At 40.4% G+C, this 19442-nt stretch overlaps 1 protein-coding gene across 12 annotated transcripts in view; it reads right to left on the reverse strand.

The window, feature by feature from the left end:
* The window catches only part of tns1b (tensin 1b), a 90174-nt gene that overhangs the window by 13282 nt on the left and 57450 nt on the right, over nucleotides 1-19442 (reverse strand). For 8 of the 12 annotated variants that reach the window (XM_014020873.1, XM_014020871.1, XM_014020870.1 and 5 more), the window contains 5 exons: nucleotides 18625-18754; nucleotides 18452-18517; nucleotides 18228-18350; nucleotides 2846-4261; nucleotides 1109-1189 (listed from right to left, as the gene is read on the reverse strand). In XM_014020873.1, coding sequence (XP_013876327.1) covers nucleotides 1109-1189; nucleotides 2846-4261; nucleotides 18228-18350; nucleotides 18452-18517; nucleotides 18625-18754 — 1816 coding nt within the window. The remainder of the gene's footprint in view (nucleotides 1-1108; nucleotides 1190-2845; nucleotides 4262-18227; nucleotides 18351-18451; nucleotides 18518-18624; nucleotides 18755-19442) is intronic. The other 4 variants (XM_014020877.1, XM_014020876.1, XM_014020867.1 and 1 more) reach the window with 2 other exon arrangements.

Raw genomic sequence — 19442 nt, forward strand, 5'->3', positions numbered from 1 at the left:
GTTACTAGCGTGGTGTACCTAATAAAGTGGCCGGTGAGTGTATATATCAGTCTCAAACCTCTGGGGAACTCCAACAGGTTTCCCTAAAAACATTTCTCCATATTTTGCCTATTTATTTTCCCATCCCCTCCTGACGAAATCTACCCCTACATCATGATGCTGCCACCTCCATGCTTCACTGTGGGGAGTGTGTTCATGATGGTTTAAAAATATTTTAGTCTAATGACACATCTTCCATATGTTGGAGGGTCTACAATATGTTAATCTGCCTTATCTGTTTTGAGACTTCACCAAGGCAAGGTGCATTTTTTACAACCCACTGTAGTGTATGAAATATGATGTACTCCAGAAACGTCATCTGAGGATTATTTCCTGTTGTTTCAACACAAAATAAATAAATCTTTTAATTATCATAGATTTTATTAATTCCACCTGCACAACCTCGTGTTTAACTTTGCTATAATATTGCATCRCTGGGAAGGATTTTACAGTCTGAGATATTGAATCCAGAACAATCCTGTCTGGACTGAGGTGTGTAGTTCTCAGAGGACAAATTCAGCTTAATTCACGATTAATCGATCTTTTTACGTTAGATGTTTTTGTCTGCCTTTGTACATCATGAAAATGGTTTGTAAGTGATTAAAAAGTGGCTCTGAATGAGGCCAGTGTATCTTGGCCTCAGTATTGTTCCCCCAAGTTTGGCAGAACGGATCTTGTGACATGTTTTCTCCTGGCAGGGGACAGAGCCTCCTTTGTGCCTCCTTTGWACTGCTCCTGTGAAACTTTAATGTTATCCAAGTGGGTTGTGTGGACTTCATTTTTAGGGGCTACTTCTTTAACTTCCAAAAGTTAACTCAACACAAACAGAAAATTCATGCATCAGCAGCGAAATCTGTTAGTTAGATGATTGTWTTTAATGTGAAAGAGATGAGGAGAAATAAAAGAAAGCTGCAAACTAAAACCCAGTGCACACACACAAAAATAAATAAATCAAAACAGATTTTTTTTTCACTTGGTTCAAAGAAACACTTCGGGGAGAAAAAAGAGCAAGATCTCCTTTTTTTTTGTTTCCTTGAAGTGTTCCTTCAGACAGGATGAGAGAACCAACCGGAGAGGGAGTGAGAGCGGCGGTGCTCAGACTGAGAAGAGGTCATGCTGGGGACGATGTTTTTGACACGAGCCGAGTACTCTGGGAAAACAGATGAATGATGGAAGAAAGGAGAGGGGTTATGATCAAACTAAAAGGAAGAYGAGAGGAGAATTCGAGGTCAGTCGTTTGAAAAGAACAAGACGACACTTTCTCTTTAAGTCTTGTAAAAACACAAAAATAAAGCTGAATTTAAAAATGAAATCAAACTGTTCTTACAGGCACGTTACTCGTAGTTCAAGGCTTTGAAATGTCAACAGTTTCTCAACAATTGAACGTCGATAAAGTGAAATGAAGCTTTGATTCTGGTGTTTGTTATTTGAGAGCTCAGCTATCGCTCTGCCTCATGTTGACTCTGTCATACACCGAACAGCTCTGCAGGATGTCTGATACTCTTATCTGAGTTCTGTCAACCTGCTGGACTGGAGAGAACTCTTCCTGTTTGAGTYTGACTGATGGGGACTGATGGGGTGACAGCCAGGAACTGAGATAATGGCACAGCCGTGTTTACATTACAGGATATGGCCAATATCACAAACACTACTGTTCACTAAACTTTCTGAGCTGTAATTAAAAACAGATTAAAGTCAACTCTGGGTTTTAAAAAAATCAATGCTGTTTGCTAAGAAGCACAAGAGAGACTAAAGGTGTCTTTATCCTCCCTCGGACCAGCTGATGTCAGCTCGGATTGTCGCAGTTTCATGAYGAAAACGACGTCACCGTGCTCTCATCGTCAACTCTGCCATCCCTTCTTGTCACACCCCGCTGGCAGACCTTTTTACCCCCCTCTGGCTAAGAAGTTTATGTGTGATTGGTCAGAAGTTTGTGGGTGTGTTTGTTTATGATGAAAGCGCTCGGACGGTACATTTTGCTCCCACTACTCGCTTCCAGAATGTGACTGTTGAACCAGAAGCAGACGTTTATAAAGATCGTCAAATGGACAAAAACTCACGAGTGTTGATAAAAAGACGTTTTTGTATGGAGGAGTCCGTGTGGAGCGTTAACTGGGACAGATTTGTGGACAAACAATGACGGATCTAACAGGGACGGATTTGTGAAAACATTAATGGCGGATCTGAGTTTTTTTGTTTTTTGTCGGAGTATAGACTCCAGCGAGAAGGAACATCATGCAGTGACGTGTACCACAGCAGGAGAGGTTTCCCAGGAACTCGGCATGGTGTTTCAGGAGCTATGAAAGGTGTGTGCGAAAACGAATGCTGAACAACCACGTAACCACGCATCGACTGTTCGGCGTTGGTTAGACTGACGCCCAACAGTCCTGGGAAACCACTCCCGCTGTGGTACAAGTCACTGCACAAGGCTCCTTCCTGCTGGAGTCTACATTTCAAAGCCCCCCCCACAAAAAAAAACAAACTCTGATCCACCATTATTCTTTTTCACAAAACCATCTTGTTTAGATCAAACATTATTTGTCCACAAATCTGTCCATGTTGTCCATTCAAAAACTTACCAAACTGATTTAAACTATAAATTATGGAATATTACTGGATCAAAAACTTACACCTAAATTGCCTTCAGCTTCAATGCACTGTAATTTTATGCGACTATATTGGACTTAATTTAACTAAATTGAATTAAACATTATTTGATTAAACTGGACTGTATTTATTTAGATTTTAACAGTCTATTTTTCTCTGTGGGGTGCCCTAAAAAGATTTATTTTGTGTGTGGTCTTACCTGCAACCCTTTGGGCCACCAGTCCCTCCACGTTGAAGACTTCATTCCCGTCTCTCGGCTGCGGCGACGCTGAGGCAGCATTTCTTTGGGACTCAAAGAYCTCTGGAGACTGGAGCTGGACGGTGGTTCTAGATGTTCCAGCAGAGTAAYTTGGAGCTCCATAGACAGGTGTAGGCTCTGGTGAAGCAGGCTTGTCAAAGAACATCTGATTTATTGATGGGAGGTTGGTCAGGCCAGACGCAGGACTAGAAATGTGAGCAGTACCAGTCTGGTAGGACGGCCTGGTTTGGTTCTGGGAGACGGAAGGTTGGGTGGTCACAACAGTGTTGTCTTCTCTAAGTGGAGCRCTTAGAGATTTTGTCATAACTGCATGGCTGGGCTGTAGGTCCGATATTAGTAGGTTTAGAGTTTCAATAGATTGCTCAATCTCTTGCTGGGAAGCACTGCGATGATGTGGGAACTGTGGCAAACTGTGGTGGCCRGACATTGATGCAGATGGAGGTGGACTGAAAGTGATGCCTTCAGTGACTGGCTCCTCGGGTACTCCGAACTTCTGCCAAACATTGAGCCCACGCTGGACGGCATCTCTGCTGCTGGTGGTGCGGGCTGGAGCCTGTGGCATAGACTTTGGATCTTCACCAAAAGACTGAGAGCGATACAGGCTGCTGTTTTGGGTYGCCATGTAATCACCAGAGAACGGGGCTGAATCACTTTTGGTCATAGAGACAGGTTTATCGAATCTGCTAACCTGTGAGTGAACAGATTCCAGAGGCTTTTCTGGGATGATGCGCTCCAGATATGGTACGTGCTCCTGGCCATTGCTTAGTGATTCAGACTGGTAGTAGAGATCAGCTGGTGTAGCTCGGCCGTCTGTTGAGGAAAAGGTTCCAAGGCTGTCCACGCTGTTGCCCTCTTGACTGGTAGGCAGCTCATCATCCAAAATGTCAGTTTCACGATCAATGCCACTGTGTCCGTTAACATGGACCTGGGCTGGCACCAGGTGAAGCATCCCAGCAGCAGATGTCGGGGTGGACAGGTAGGCTTGTCGGTGCGTGGGCCCCTCCAATCCACTCAGTAGTTGCTCTAGTTCCTTTTTCTCTTTGGGACTGATTGATTGTTGTGAAGGCGGGGCTTGGTGTTGGACTGTAGGTACTTCCTCTCTCACAGTAATGTGTGTCTGGCTTACTGTGGAGGCTGGAGGGACTGCTGCTGCTTCATCTGTTCGGTCTGTTTTGATGGAAGCAGTGGAATTTCCTGAGTCACTACTCACCGATAGGGCATGGTCAACGGCAGGTAGTGCATGGTCAACAGCAGTGGGTGGAAGGCCGTTAGACGTGACTGTTTCTTCGATAGACTCCTTTTTGCGAACTTTTGCATACAGGCTGCCGTCAAGGGGTCCTTGGGTATGGTTGACTTCTAAAAACAAAACAAAAAGTCTATTTAGAAGTCTAATTGAAAAAATCTCAGTCCTTCAAAACCTTTTCGAACCTGAAAACAACAGAAAAATGTCTTCAGGCTTCTAAATATTCTAATAGCCATTGAAACTTTAAGGAGAAAATGTGCATGCTGCTATAAATTAAAGTTATCAGCCGTTATTGTGGGCAAAGTCAGAGCAGCGGCTATTAAATTCGGCACTGCCCCATGTCCACATTTTGTACCCGCTTCAGGAAATGAACACTTACTCAGTAGGTCTCACTGTGGAAAAAATGAGGAACAAGGGAAAACTGCAGATGTTTGTACAAACTTACTTTCTAGAAGATGGTTTTGCAAATTTTTAGATGATGATTTTCATTAATGGGAAATGGCAAATTTTAAAGAAAAATAATAATGTTATGAACACGAAGATGTCTTGTAGATTCCCACAGTCACAACAAAATCCTGTGAGGACTCAGAAGTGTCCTGATCAGCAAGATTTAGTCATCATGGGAAACTCTGCCTCATTGACGGAGCAAGGGCATGACGCTGTTTCCACCAGATTAAATCCAAAGTAAAAATCAAAACAAACCAAGAGACACGTTGGGAAAGATTAATACACTCCTGTATACAGCACAAACATGTTTTTATACCCCTTTTTTCTCTTTAATCAGAAAAACAAAGTGCACTATGGACCACAACATCCTACCATAAGTTAAATCCCAACTTTTCATCTGGTACACCATTTAGAAAGAGATTGTATTGCGATCCATTATAAAAAAGGAAAACAATACCTGATCAGACAATTCTTCCCATCCAAAAGTGCTCCCATGAAACCTCCCAACAACAACGAACGAACACGCAACCACACTTCTTCTACAGCTGGAAGAAAAGCTTAATAAAACCTTTGCCTGTGTCCCTGTGACTTACAGATATCTCCATCTCAGTGTGAGTCAATACCGGTCTCTGTAATTGAGCTTGGTGGGCGTACACAAGCTGCGCTCTACAAAGTCTCCTTAGCTAACCCGAGGCGAGGTGCCCGGGGGGGACGGTTCAATATTAGACTGCCAGTAGAAACAAACCTAACAATTCATTATGATGCTATACTTTTTCGTCCCATTGGGGAAACTTGTTTTGGACTTAACGCTGATGACATATGTTTAAAATAGTCTACTAGTTTTACACTTTGATGAATTTTGATTTTCACAGAGAGAATTAAAAGTGAAAAAAGATAATGAAATTGCAAGTTAACAGTGTATCATATACGTTTATCTGTTACAGAACCACAAACCTTATCTTAATCAAGATGATAGAGACCAAATTAAAGTAAGAAAGTTTCAGTTTTTGGTCATTAGAATGGACTCTTGGCTAAATTCAACATCTCATCAACTTTTAGCTGGTGTTACTTTCAGATCAAGTCATCATTGTATATTTAGGCAGCTCGTAAAAACACTCAGGTATCAAGTGAGCATCAACCTGTACATGCATTCCCCGACATGAGCACACACGCACACTTTTAATGCAGCAGTCATGCAGATAAACATAGACATTAGTCGTGAAAGGAGAGCTCTCTGAACTCTCTAATTTCAGCACCTTTTTATCACCTGCTCTGCGGCCACAGTGCCCCCCCATCCTAAACACAAACACACCACATCCTCAAGATGATTAGTCACACAGTCCAGCTGATTGCATCCCAACTGACTAACCAACAACACTTCGACAAACTCCACATTCGCAGCAGGAAACGGACCCCTACCTGTGCGCACATTCCCAAACTAAAGTGAGAAAAGCTCTGCAGAGGAAACCCYCCAGAGTGCGACATGTAGCATGAGCTGACTGCTCTTCTTCCTCTTCCCTCTCCTGAATAACTTGCTCTCAGAGCTACTCTGTGGTTCTAACCAGTCTAAAATCTGCCCCCGTTCTGTGTGGGAGGTCTGTGACAACACTAGGGTGATGGTGCATGAAGGAGGGGAAATAGGGGTATGTCCGATTTTAGTATAATTTCCCTAAAATATGCATTTTTAAGTAAATAATCCATATTTCCAACAACACTTGTTCATTATGTTTAAAATGAAAAACACATCTTCTAAAACTCAGTGAAATAAGCTCTCTTCGTGCACATGGAGGCTGGTCTTTTGGCCGGCTGCTGCTGAAAACACCCATGTAATGGAAAGAGGTACTTGATCCAGAAACAGTCACTTAACAAGCTCTGTCCAAGCTAAAGAGCGGAGGGAAAACTCCACCCTGCTGCAGGGTAGATGGAGAAAACAGAAACGCTTGGGGACCAAAACAAGCTGATTTGTTGGGGAAAAACAGTGTTTTTCATAAAAACTGAAGTGAACAGATCAGTGTGATGAAAATATGGTTAGACATGAAAAACAAGCTGATTCGTTTTTGTTTGTTGAGTAATTTCTAAACACAGATCTAATCTAATCTGAGCTCATTAGCATACAGGACAGTGCCTTCACTTTCCCCCTCCACATCCAGAATGTCACTTTGACCGACAAGAACCTTGTGACTTCGGTCTCTACCCAACTTTCCTTTTTTAATTCATAACTTCTGTTAGACTAAATTCAAATTAAGTCTGTGAGGGTGGGTTKCATAATAGCACTGATTTATGTAATTTCACTAACAGATTGTGCAAAAAAAAGTCCTTTAATTTTCTCAAAATTCCTCTTGGGTTCCAAACCACCCACTATAATTCACTGCTGCAATGCAAACAACGGGCAGTAATGCAACTGCTTTTATTCATAGATGCTACAAGGGCTAACAAACTTTTTGCTCTGTATGTATATTCCTTTAAAGAATGTGAGGCCTTTCTTATACTGATGAAAATGACCTAAACCAGAGATTCTAAACCCATGGGCCGCGGTTGAGGGCCTCAAAAGAACAACCGTTTTTGACTTTGGGTCGCGGGACTAAGGYGCAATACACCTTCTCACCACTAGTAGTGGTAGTGCATCACTCAGATGTTTAACAACTTTTTTAATATGTAGAAGAAGAAACTTAGAAACCTTCCGAAAATGGACACATAGGCTGTGTCCAAAACGACAGGCCGGGTCCTCCGGAGGACCCAGACTCCCCGGTCTCGGCGGGCCGGGTCCTTGGTAGACCGGGAAGACCGGAAAAAAAGAGGCTGTGAATTTGGACGGTCTAGCCTCCCCTCCTTACCCTGGCGTACGTCTTGTCACCTAGCAACTGTGACGACGCTAAACAAGCAAACTTAAATCAAAACTAGAAAATTATCAATACATTAGCATTATTAATATCACAAAACTATAAAATTAACTTAAAAGTATCATTTGAAGAACTAATTGACCCGCTGTCGGTTCATGTTTATTTCGCGTTTTTTATGACGAAAAAATAATATTTAAAAACATGTCCATACAAATGATAAAAGTATTAGAATTACAACCGCTAAATTTTTTTTTAAATCACCATGTTTTTATTTAAAATGTATTCTTTTCTCTCATTTCGTCCGCCATTACTAGCTTAAAAAAATCTCCGGTCGGGCCGCAATGCATTATGGGATATGCTGGGCCGGGAAGGATCCATCGGACCTGTCCTTCGATTCGGGGAAAAAGAAGGACGTATTTGTCGGACGCATCGGAGGAGTCTTCCGTTTTGGACGTCCTTCGTCGCGGCGCTGTGACGTATGCGGCCGACAAATTCGACCTTCGGAGGACCCGTCCTGCCGTTTTGGACACAGCCATATTTTAAATGAAAAGTAGAAGCAAAAATGAAAGTAACTTTGTCAAAAAACACCAAAGTTTGTCACTAATATGAAGTGCAGCTTCTGTTTTTACCATGTAATATTTTAAAAGTTCAAAACACTATCAAATACAGTTGAAGAACTATATTTTAATTTGCACTTTAAATTATTTTTTGTAGTTTATTTTTAAACATCTTGAATGTATTTTAAAGAAATGTTAAACTTGTCAAAAAGCTGTTGTTACTGTTATTGTTTGTCACTAATATGAAGAGCAGCTTCTGGTTGCAAAAGTTTAAAAATGCTATATTTTCATATGTATTTTATCAAATTTATTTTACAGTTTTTTTCTTTATTTGAAACATTTACATGAAACATTTTTAATTTATTTATTTTATGCCCAGAATTTTATTTTTTGAATTGTCTATTTTTGTTATTGTTTATGTTAAAAATATATATTTATTGTTATGGGCAGGTTACAATATAAAAATATTTGTCATAATCATGTCTTGTGATTATTAAACATGAGTTTTACTTTTAAACGGTAAGTGTATTTAATTTAGTTATGTTAGTTATGATAGTTTAGTTATAATGTAAATACAATAAAAAATAAACCAAGATTTAGAATAATTAACATTTTGATCCATACATTAGTAACTGACTGGGCCTCGTGTCACTTTATGTTCAACAAATTGGGCCCCGAGGTCAAAAAGGTTAAGAACCCCTGGACTAAACTATACTATCACTCTTTGTTAAATAAGAAGTTATCCATCTTAAACGGAATAATATCTTGGCTGTGAAGATAAAGACACTGACAGCTAGAATCCTCTCATACACTACAGGACATCTAATCTGTCATTTTACACTTCTTTTTTTTCCCCAAGGCTTGGCTGACTATTTCTGTAGAGATGGCTTCTGTCTGCAGCTGTTTTCATTTGGMTGAAATGAATCCACATCTACAAATAACCCTTTGACAGGGTTCCTCTGTGTGATAAGACAGACCATGTGTTGTATATGTTGGCGTCGACACGAAACATCTGAGCGAGCTGGGACGACCAACGCTTCTACAGGAAAGGTAAACAAAAACAACAAACGGTGTTTGAGTTTATTCTTTTGTATACAAATTTAACGGGTAAAATMATTTTGCATCGAGCTCTGCGACGTTGGCATTTTGTTCTGAAGGTGGTGCCAGATATTTTGAGGTGCTGCAAGCCAGATGGTGCAACTGTGTGACCTCTTAATCTCTGAACTTTGACCTGTGGACCCCCCACCCCCTCCCCTTACAACGGAAATAGAACATTTCCTCTTTAGCTTACATACACAAACATACACTCTTGGGAGTGTTTAAGTCTTTGTGTGTTTAATTTGGACACGTGYTTATATTTAATGTCCCTGAAACACAGAGGTGTACACATTAGTGTGATCGGAAGTAAAGTCCAGTGATACATTTGGTGTGAGTTAATGGCTGAAATATTGACTTGTCGACCAAGAACATCGTTATTTTAAGTCTGAGCTCAAGGACGCTTATCATATTGTGGCCTTGCTAATAAGTATGCAAACTGAAGAAATTCAGCAGAACAAACATGACAGATAAGGAATTAGGAKTATGTGATGTTGCAGTCTTATTTACAGTTTAGCAAAGTCATTACCCTCCAGCCTCTAAATACCTGCTCCAATGCAAGTCTAAGAACTTGTCTCAGTAAGCACTAGAAGTCCAGCTCATTAAATATACATCAGGGCTTTTGAATCAATGTGTGTGAGTGCAAACTACTTAGGTCTGGAAARAAAGATGAAGTAATAGGATCAGTAAGACCAAATGGTCCATCCGAAAAACAACCAAACCACAAAAACACCTCAGAATCTCTCATGTGCTATGAAGCAAGATATATCATGATGTTGGACTCTGGAGGAATCTGTGTCGCAGAAAATAAATCGCACCGACCCAAGAGCTTCTATGGAGCTGCTGTGGTGTCTCATCCAGAGGGAGGGGCTTAAGACGGATAACGTTTGATCTAATCCGGTAAGACTAAAAGGACCGAACACGACTTTCTCTGAAACCTTGATCATTTCTCCAGCTTCTCTTCAAAAAGACTCTATTCAGCTCTGGTTCACATCAGCATCCCGGTAAAAGGTCCAGACAGAAACTGGCTGTATTACAGATGTTCCASTCTGATTGTACAGCAAGATAAAAGCAGATTCAAAAAATAAAAGTCACGCAACAAAGATCCAGGATGGATAACAGTGATTTTAAAAAGGTGCAAACACTACTTTCTCCCATTTTACTGAACAAAACAGCTTTTTTTTAAATTAAATTGTTTTGTTTACGACTTTTATGCCCAACTGTTTTTGTCATAAACCTCTTGCTTATACCACTACGCAGGGTCAAAGATAAATCAAAAGATAGTTTATTTATTTATTTATTTTTGGTTCAAAGCCTTTAATATCATAAAATATCAGAAATCACTGCAGGTAACTCCTTTTCAGACTAAATTTATTGGTAAAAACATGTAAAAAAAATTCAACTGTACTCCTATCCAGGATTAAATCAGTGTTTTCCTCCAACATGGACAACACAACATTCTCCAATTAACGTGTTCACTTTGATACTGACAGTGTAATGAAATACTACTTTTGTCTAGCAGAATCTCTTAAGGGAAGAATGCTGTGTTACTACAAAAATGAGGAACTATAGGTGTGTCAAAATATTATTTAGAAATAAGACCATAATAACCTCGACTCATTCAGAAAACTTGCAGAACTGAAGTGTGGGGAGAAACCCCCATGTCTGTCACACCTCTGAACCTCCAGAATTATTTTGTGACAGAGGCTTTAAGTTGGTAGTGACAGAAATGATAAAACTGTGGGCCGGTGTAGTTCTGCGTGACATCTTTGGGAACCAACCAGCCGCTGGTTTCTTAAACCAAAYTTTAATTTGATGTGCTTTTTTCCCAAGCCACACATGCTCCACTTCATATACATGCAGAGAGGAGGAAAAAAAAACTTAATTGGCACAAATACTGACTAAAATGATCCAGCAGCTAGAGATACAACTGTAAGTTCAGGTTTTTTTTTAAATCAAAACACCAGATTTAAACTTTTGGTGTCTTTTGATGTTTTTTCTGAGCCTYGTTGTCATGATTGGTGTGGAACCCAAAATGCAGGCAGACATGAGGACTTAAATGCAGAACAAAACTGATTTAATGAAACAAAAAGGCTGGCGCGGCAGCAAAAATACAAAAAGAAACATGGACTGAGACGAGGCATGAAAAGGCAATGATGCAAAAGGGTGATGAAGACATGACACTGGTTAAATACAAGTGAGGATGATTGGGGAGTGGAAGCACCTTGGTGATTACTGACTATGGACAGGTGAGTGTGGCAGGCTGGAAAAATACTAAGAAGTTGCTGAGGATAACATGAAACAGGACATGGAGAAAACTAACAGGAAATGAGAAAATAAGACACAAGATGACCAAACAATGAAACAGAAAATTCTAATAAATTAAACCATAAAACACAAGAATCACGACACTCGTGAGCTCCACTTTATGTGCATGAAGAGGAGGAAATAAGACGATCAGATTGAGTGACAGCAGCATATCAGAGCAGCCACGCCTCTTTTCATCCTGCACTGATTGATGTTCTCTGGAAGTGTGTTTGAACGCGGTAAGATAGTGTCTCTGTCTCAGACTCCTGGCTGTTCGCCTGTGAGCGGTACTGTCTTCTAAAAGAGCCACCCAAATAAAAATGGTGTTCAAGATGAACGAGCCAAGGTTAACAACAAAAAATCCTTTGAGAGGATCTAGAGGTCCGAATCAGTAACTTCCTAACTTGACTTTTTTTTTAGCCTGATCAGCTGTACAAAGATGGCTGCAGGAACACAAAAAAAGGGGAGCRTGTCTGCCTCACAGATGGATAAAAGTTGTGTTCATGTGGAGCWAACAGACCTCTCATTCATACACATAAAGACCAACAGATAATCAGAACTCTGAAGTCTCTGCATAAGTAAAAAAAAAACTATAAATTTATCTGTGTCATTTTCAGTGCAGCTGGTACCGTATGGAAAACTTCATTACAAGTCTCAACAGAACGCCCTATCTCTGTGCCCTTCTAAACCATGGTCCAAACAGGACACCACACAAAGCCCTCATTCTGTGTTAAAGGCAGTCTCCACTAAAGAGCTTTTATTTTCTTGTCTTGGCTGTTACACAACCAGACCTGTTTGGAGTCAAAGCRGCTTAATCTCATCCAAAGCCCCAGACCAGACTCAGGGTCTGGATGCAAGGATGAAACCAACGTGAAGCAACAGRCTTTGCACTTCTGCCCCCTTTTGGAGGAATGTTACAACCTGACAACGTGCTTCAATAGGATCTCAAAGTTCTCAACKGGGTTTGTGAGGAATTTCACCTCGAGGAAAGGTTGTGAAGCTTAAATTTAGATTTTTGATTTGGACAAAATTCAAACCTGTTATTTTCATGCAGTTTTATTTTTTGAGTCTAAAAAAATAGTTGTTTCTTTATAAGTTAAGGCAGTTTATCTCCATGCATTTTAATATACCTGTAAGAGACTTCAACAAGACCTTAAAAAAGTAGTTGTAAACTACCTTGTCTAAAACTTCTGATGGATAAAGGGCCTTATAGGCATCAGGTTAGAAAGAATTAAAGGATTACAGGTTTGCTCTTTCAGATGATACAAAAACTAAAACATGAGATATCGACAAGGAATTGGTAAAAACAATGATATATGACAAAAAAAAAAAAAACTAAGAGGAGAGATGTGCAGTTAAAGCTTAAGATTTATGGTTAAAAACTTATTTTTGGTTCATGAAATGTAATGTCACAGCTTAAAAAATAAAGTTTTTCTTCGCTTGTCATGTTTCTGAACTCAAGCCTAATGAAATTTAAACAACCAAATTAAAAATACTCCTGATTTCATTTTCAGATTAAGATCCTCCTTTGGAATAAATCAAATTAAAAATTTCTTGTCCATTTTGTCCCTGAATCTAAAGGACATGTTTCCCTCTCTGAGGTCATCTTCTGCCCACAGGACCAAAGCAGAGTTTGGCGCTCAGTCAGTCGCATCGACCCAAACAAAGATTTATTAGTGATGTCATTCATTCGGTCTTTTCCAGGATAATGTAACACCCCCACTAACTCGAGCCATCGTGACTCAGAACTACAGATTTCAGTTTAAGTTCTGCTCTGTTGTTCATCAGGGTGAGCTCATGACTTCTGCTGGACATGTTTCAAGGCTGTTGGGACAACAGCGTGCACCCCCCGCCACACACACACACACTTCCTGGGGCTAATCTGAATGAGATCAAGGATGAAGTGTTAACCTCCTGCAAAGAAGGTGAAAAAAACAACACAGGCTGATTGGATCCTGGATAAACAGTAACTTTGTGACATCAGAAAATGTGCTTACAGAGAAAAATCAAGGACACATGTTGCTACTGAGCTCAACCAAGGTCGTTCATACAGATTTATGTTAGTAAAATCTGGTAACAATACATGGACCACACTGACTGATGCTTTTAATAGACAATGTGGCTTAGTCATTTGCTACTTTTAGTTCTCCTGAAAGTTAAAAATCAGCAAATACCATCTATTCATTACATGCAAAAATAAACAACACTGACCATCCAGGAGCATGGCAAATCAAATGCTGGGCCCCAAACTGTTTCCTAGGAGGGATTCTGGCCCCTGAGCAAATTCTGCTGATGGCCTCTGGTCCAAACTGTAGGTTTGTTTCAATCCTGCTCGACAATCAGTCTTCTGTTGTCTTTTTTTTTTCCTAGCATTGCCACATTCCAAGATCCCAGCAATGAAGCTGTTTAGCGCAGTGATGCTGCTCGCATGAAATTACTGATCTTAAACAGAAAAGAAGTTGATGCAAAACTGAATCAACCTAAATGAGAATCTATGCCAGCGTAAACCAGGTGCGAAACCTCAAATACAGAGGTTTTGCACCTCAAAACCAGAAGCCAATGTTGGACAAAACTGCTTTAGTTTTCTCAAAGCGTTGTGAAATATTAACAAATAAAACATGGCCAAGTTTGTGGCTAATAAATCACTTCATGTCAATAAGTAATTCCAAGAAGCAGGAAAAAAAGGTAAGTTTCTGGTTCACTGAAAACATTGGCTTCTACTGTACYGAGCAGGCTACTCACGTGTCCTCAGGCTGCTGGCAGGTTTTCTCTCCAACACTACAGAGAACTGAAGGATCTGAACGCAATCAGATCATCCTCTGCTTCTGTGTCAAACATAAACTAAGGACAATCCGGACACGAAATCCCGCCTGAAATACTTTTCCATTTGCTGAGCAGCAGCGTGCACAGACCCACGCAGACGTTCTCCGTCACTCTCCCGGTGAATGTACGCACAAAGGAGCTTCACAGCCGAGCGGAGGGGTTTGCTTTTAACTCCTGCGGCTCCCCAGAGAGGGCCAGACAGAAAACGTGTGGATAAAAGAAAGGGAAACACTGATGGGAAACTTTGATTTTTTTATTCTTACACAGATCTCCTTTCATTTTACACAAACAAATAATTWAGCAGACAATTGGTTGAGTAAAGCTTTTAATTTTTTATGTTTTGATCTCAATAGTTTTTTCTCTCTTCATTTCTAGCCCCTATTGCCAGATTTACAATCAAATAAATCCTGATTGCACTAGCCTTTTAAGTGAGTAGAAAACAATAAAAGAAATACACTGTCACACCACAAAAACTCAATATCCACCTTTAAAGACAAAAAAGTTGAGCAATTACAGTAATAATGCCAAAAAGCAACCCAGCGTCGATGAGAAATCAGCTGCACAAACAAAAACTAAGAAAAAAAAACTCTGACTTGCATGTTAACAACAACTGGTAAATTTAACGCAAAGTTGATTGATGCCAGCAAATCTACAGCCTGAASACCCTGGAGGTCACGCAATCCCAGAAAAACTTCCACAATCTTCAACTAACCTGCAGGGTGAGGAACAGAACCCAAAACTAAGATGGCTGCAGACTAACGGGCTCGACACACGGGGAACGACAAACGACATYAGCGGCTGCCGTCGCAACCAGGGTGAAACGCAATAGTGACGGCAGAGTTGCAAATTGCGCTCTCAGGAYGCTTGTCTTCAAGGAATTCGATTGGTTCTTCTGCTGCTTCTTGTAAAGTTTATTGGTGATTGGCAAAAAAAAGAATAGTGTGCATTACAGATGTGTGAACTAAACAAATCTTGCGATGCTAATGATATTGAAAAAAAAAAGGCATGCAGAGATACGATTTTATGAGGAAAAAGTTACCGGTACTTCACCCTGGCACCGACAAATTCCCATACGGTTGCCTTTGTTTTTAGTAATCACTTCRTAAAGTGTCGTATAAAATTGGAAAGTTTGACACAATTAAAATAATGTTGAAAGTGGTAGCTAACTCCGCTCATTGRTCAGTCAATAGCTGCGTTTCCATYGCAAATGTGCGCAAAACTTTGTMGATATTMTGTTAATGTCGAAAAACACAGTTTYGCAATTGCAGTGTTTCCATTAAGTAAGAAATGCTATTAAAGTCATGCGTGAATACRTTTGTTCWCACGATAAGTCATTACAAACATGGYGGCGATGGATGTAAACACATAGCATGTTGCTACCACAACACTAGCGCTCGTCATCAGGGGAGACGTCRGCGTCTTATCAAKGCTTTYGARTGACAAGCCCCCTCATACTTGGGAGGGGCTACGTTCGCAGTGTTTTTGGGAAAATGTAGTYGGTGAGTTTAATACTTTCTTTTACTACTTCGGTGATTTCACTATTACTTTTACTTCCYGTTATCTTCTTCTTCATCGTCTTTTTGCCAGTAGAAACAGCCGGTTCTTGATCATWTGAATCCCGTGATGCGAAAAAGTGTTTCCATTGCAGTTTTGCGAAATACATCAATTTCGATACGGCCGAAAAACCACCTCTTCCTAGCGCMAAAAYATTTTGYTGAAAACGTAATTTTTTCYGAAAYTGACGTGTTTMCATTGCGCAAATTTATTTTAGAAGTTGTAATTCACGCATTTTCATGGTCAATGGAAACACAGCTAATGAAACATTCGCTGATTGGTTGTAGTGCCATGCAACAGCGACAAAAGTTGAAARYTGTTCAACTTTTACATGATTCGTCGCAAGCTCGTGTGTGCACGTCTACRTGTATGAGCGCAAAACTTTACACGAACGAGTTTCGCCGGTCGCTTGGCTAACTGAGGAGGGCGAGCGATTGCCGCCTCATCTCACAAGTTTCATAGGAAATGACAGGAGAGACAGGGTTCCTTAAGGCAAGTTAAATTTAAGACTTTTTAAGACCTCTTTAATTCCACTTGAAATGAAATTTAAGACCAACTTAGCAATAAACCCAAATGACCAAAAAAAAAAAAAAAAAAAAAAAAAAAAAAAAACAACAAAAAAACAGTTAACAATTCCCAAAGGTCATTTTAACACAACTAGCTTTGAGAAACATTCGTAAATTAGTTAACTGTTACAAATTATTGTCGTATTTTACACAAATTACCATCATTCTACTTACAATGTGTTAATATTTTAAAGACCTCTGATAGTTAAGACATTTTAAGACTAATTAAGGCCTTACTGTTGGATTAATAAATTCAATGCCTTTTAAGACTTTTCAAGGATTTGCAGGAACCGTCACCTCCCATGCGTCGAACCCATAACAGTCATTAGGCAGCATGTCTGATGGCTTAACGAGCGCTTCAAGTGTGAGGTAGCTATAGTCAGAACTTATGCTCATTTGTGTGTTCTCATTAATTCACAGCTGAACACATCGTCAGGATGAGGCGGGAGGGGACTCGAACCGGACCATCTCTACACACAAACATCGACGCTCACCTTCACTGAAACAGAATAAGAGGAGCCTTACACCTGCTCTATTTTAGCAGCGCCTATTTCAGGCTGCCACAGTTTATGGGCAGAGATAAAGGGAAGCCAGGTCACCTCTGACCTTTGACTAACTGGGGGCCTAATAAAAACATACAGGCGGGAGTTTGGAACATCAAACCCACAACAGAGACCCATGTTCCAAGAAGCTCAGGCTTTATTTTAAAAAATATTCTTTAAATCACAAACGTTCATCAGTATGTACAAACTGGATAATCGTTGTTGTAATTTTACTGAAATATGAGACCCTGCTTGTATAATATTTACTACATAAACAACATTTTTTTAAATTTATTTTTCCAGTCAGACATGCAGCTCATTCCAGAGATTAGAATAAACAGCTTTATGGAGATGGACGGTACCGCTCAGGGCGTAGCAGTGCTTCCTTTTTTGGGTGGCACAGAAAGCAGCACTTTGGTCACCGGGCGACCACCGCCGCCTCAAAAGGAAGCCTGTGTCCATGCCTGTGGCTGAACTCAGGAATGTCTGTGCTCTGGAAAGCAACACTCGGGTCTCATGGGGTGTTTGGTTTCGCCACAAATGAATTTGGCTGCCTTTCCTCCCATTCAAAATACGATTCGCCTCCAGGGTGGTGTGTAAACCCCGTGATGCTTGTTTACGTTTTTTTTTTTTTGGGCTGCACGAACATAATTTCAATGCCTAAAGCAACAAAACTACACAATAAAAAAAGAGGTGTAAAAATACACATAAATCAGATTTATGCAGGTTTACTACAACGTAAAAACAACACGAACSCTTGTGTTTTTCTTTAGTTAATTTAAAGACAATAACTCTTCCAGAAGCAAAAGTGGAGCAACAGTTTCTAACTAGTTTTAAAGGGGCAATCTCATGTAAAATCAACTTTTTTGAGTTTTATATCATGTTATAATGCTATACTCTCATAAAAAAATATGCCCAAAGCCTTGCTTTGACTCATTCATGCATGTTTGAGAAATCCTGCAGCATTTTTTGGAAGCCATGCTGAGGAGCAAAATGACAGGTGCGGACCAGAAACGCCTCTGGGACGTGTCTTTAAGCTGAACTTCCTCATGGCAGAGTGCCCCCTCCCCACATACTCCGCCCATGACTCCTGCAGGCTCCCGGGTGAAAGTGAAAGTGAAACCTAACTGTCTGCTGAGCTCTCAACATTAGTTCTCACTCAGTGAAGCTCTTTTCAGATTTAAAATACCTTCGAGGAAATGTATTTTCATATRCCAAGTAAACTGCATCATGGTAACATTTGCGGTCGGTCACACTTTCCTCACAAGTCACAGAAGCTCAAACTCCTGTCACTTGTGAAAATATACAGAATAATCCAAAATGCTAGGTACAATCCTGCTGCTCTCACCGTCTGTAGCATCCTCGCAGCTCTGATGGAAGTTTTCGTACGAGTCCCAGCGGATCAGGGGATCCTGGGTGTTGTAGTCAACCGAAACACTCGGCCCGTTCTCCAGGTGGTCCATACCTTGACCAGAAGTATGAAGAGACAGAGCGCGAAACGTGAATGTCTTTAAACCAAAAACCTCACCAAAATATGATCAGAGTTTTGGGATTTCCCTCTCTGATACTTACCATGTATTTTCTCAGGACCAAACGAGAAAATAAACTCAACTTTTCCATATTCTGGAAACCTGTCGTCTGCACAAAGAAAACAGCAAAACATGAGGAATGGGATATTGTGAATGTGGAATGTTCAAATTGATCAATTCCACATTGTCTGTCAGGCAGCCATTAATCCTTCTCACCTTTAAATGTCTCATCCAGCTCATCTTTCCCAAAGATGATCCCCAGGTCATGAATAGCACAGGTGTGGAACTGCACACGGAATATCACRTCTCTGCACGGGCTGTGGTATTGTTTGTGGTAGCACTTGAGCTGAAGGATGAAAGTCATGAGATTCATCAAACACAAGTCCAAGTGTGTGTTTCACAGGTTTGACGCTAGTCTTTTGGTTTTACTTTAATTTTGTTCAGTGTGAAAGTTTCTGTGCAGGATCGTCACAAGAGTGACCCGAGCTGAAAAACCTGAGGAATTTTAAACATGCAAATAAAAGTTGGCTTTCTGTAATTATCTGTAAAGATTGAAAGTCATATAATTTGCAAACAAGCAGTTTGATTTGTGTTTTCCACTCTGCGACGACTCTCCCGTTTGGCCATTTGCCCGCCGTCACATTATCCCAGAATCTGAGCAACAACAAGCATCAGCAAAAAGCCGCTGCATCAGATGATTCGGCAGATTCCATTAGTCCGTTTTAAATAAAGAATGAGATATGAGTTTAGCCTGGTGAGCCAAAAACAAGAAAGCCTCAAGTCCACAGAAGTGCTCCCACTGACTCGCCACACCGAAGAACATTATGTTATGGTCTGAATAACTGCAGAGGGAAAAACTTAGCTGACGTCTGCAGTTCATCAACACGCAAAAACAACAACAGCAAAAAATAAAAATAAAAAAATAATAAAAAAAGCCTGAGATTTTCCCCAGGCAAAAACTGTCCACCTAACCAAGTTTTAAAACCTTTTATCAGCCAAAAAAGTCTTTTGATCTTGTTTTGAGACTGATTTAC

The sequence above is a fragment of the Austrofundulus limnaeus genome, unplaced genomic scaffold, assembly GCF_001266775.1.
Source record: "Austrofundulus limnaeus strain Quisiro unplaced genomic scaffold, Austrofundulus_limnaeus-1.0 Scaffold270, whole genome shotgun sequence".
Lineage (NCBI taxonomy): Eukaryota > Metazoa > Chordata > Actinopteri > Cyprinodontiformes > Rivulidae > Austrofundulus > Austrofundulus limnaeus.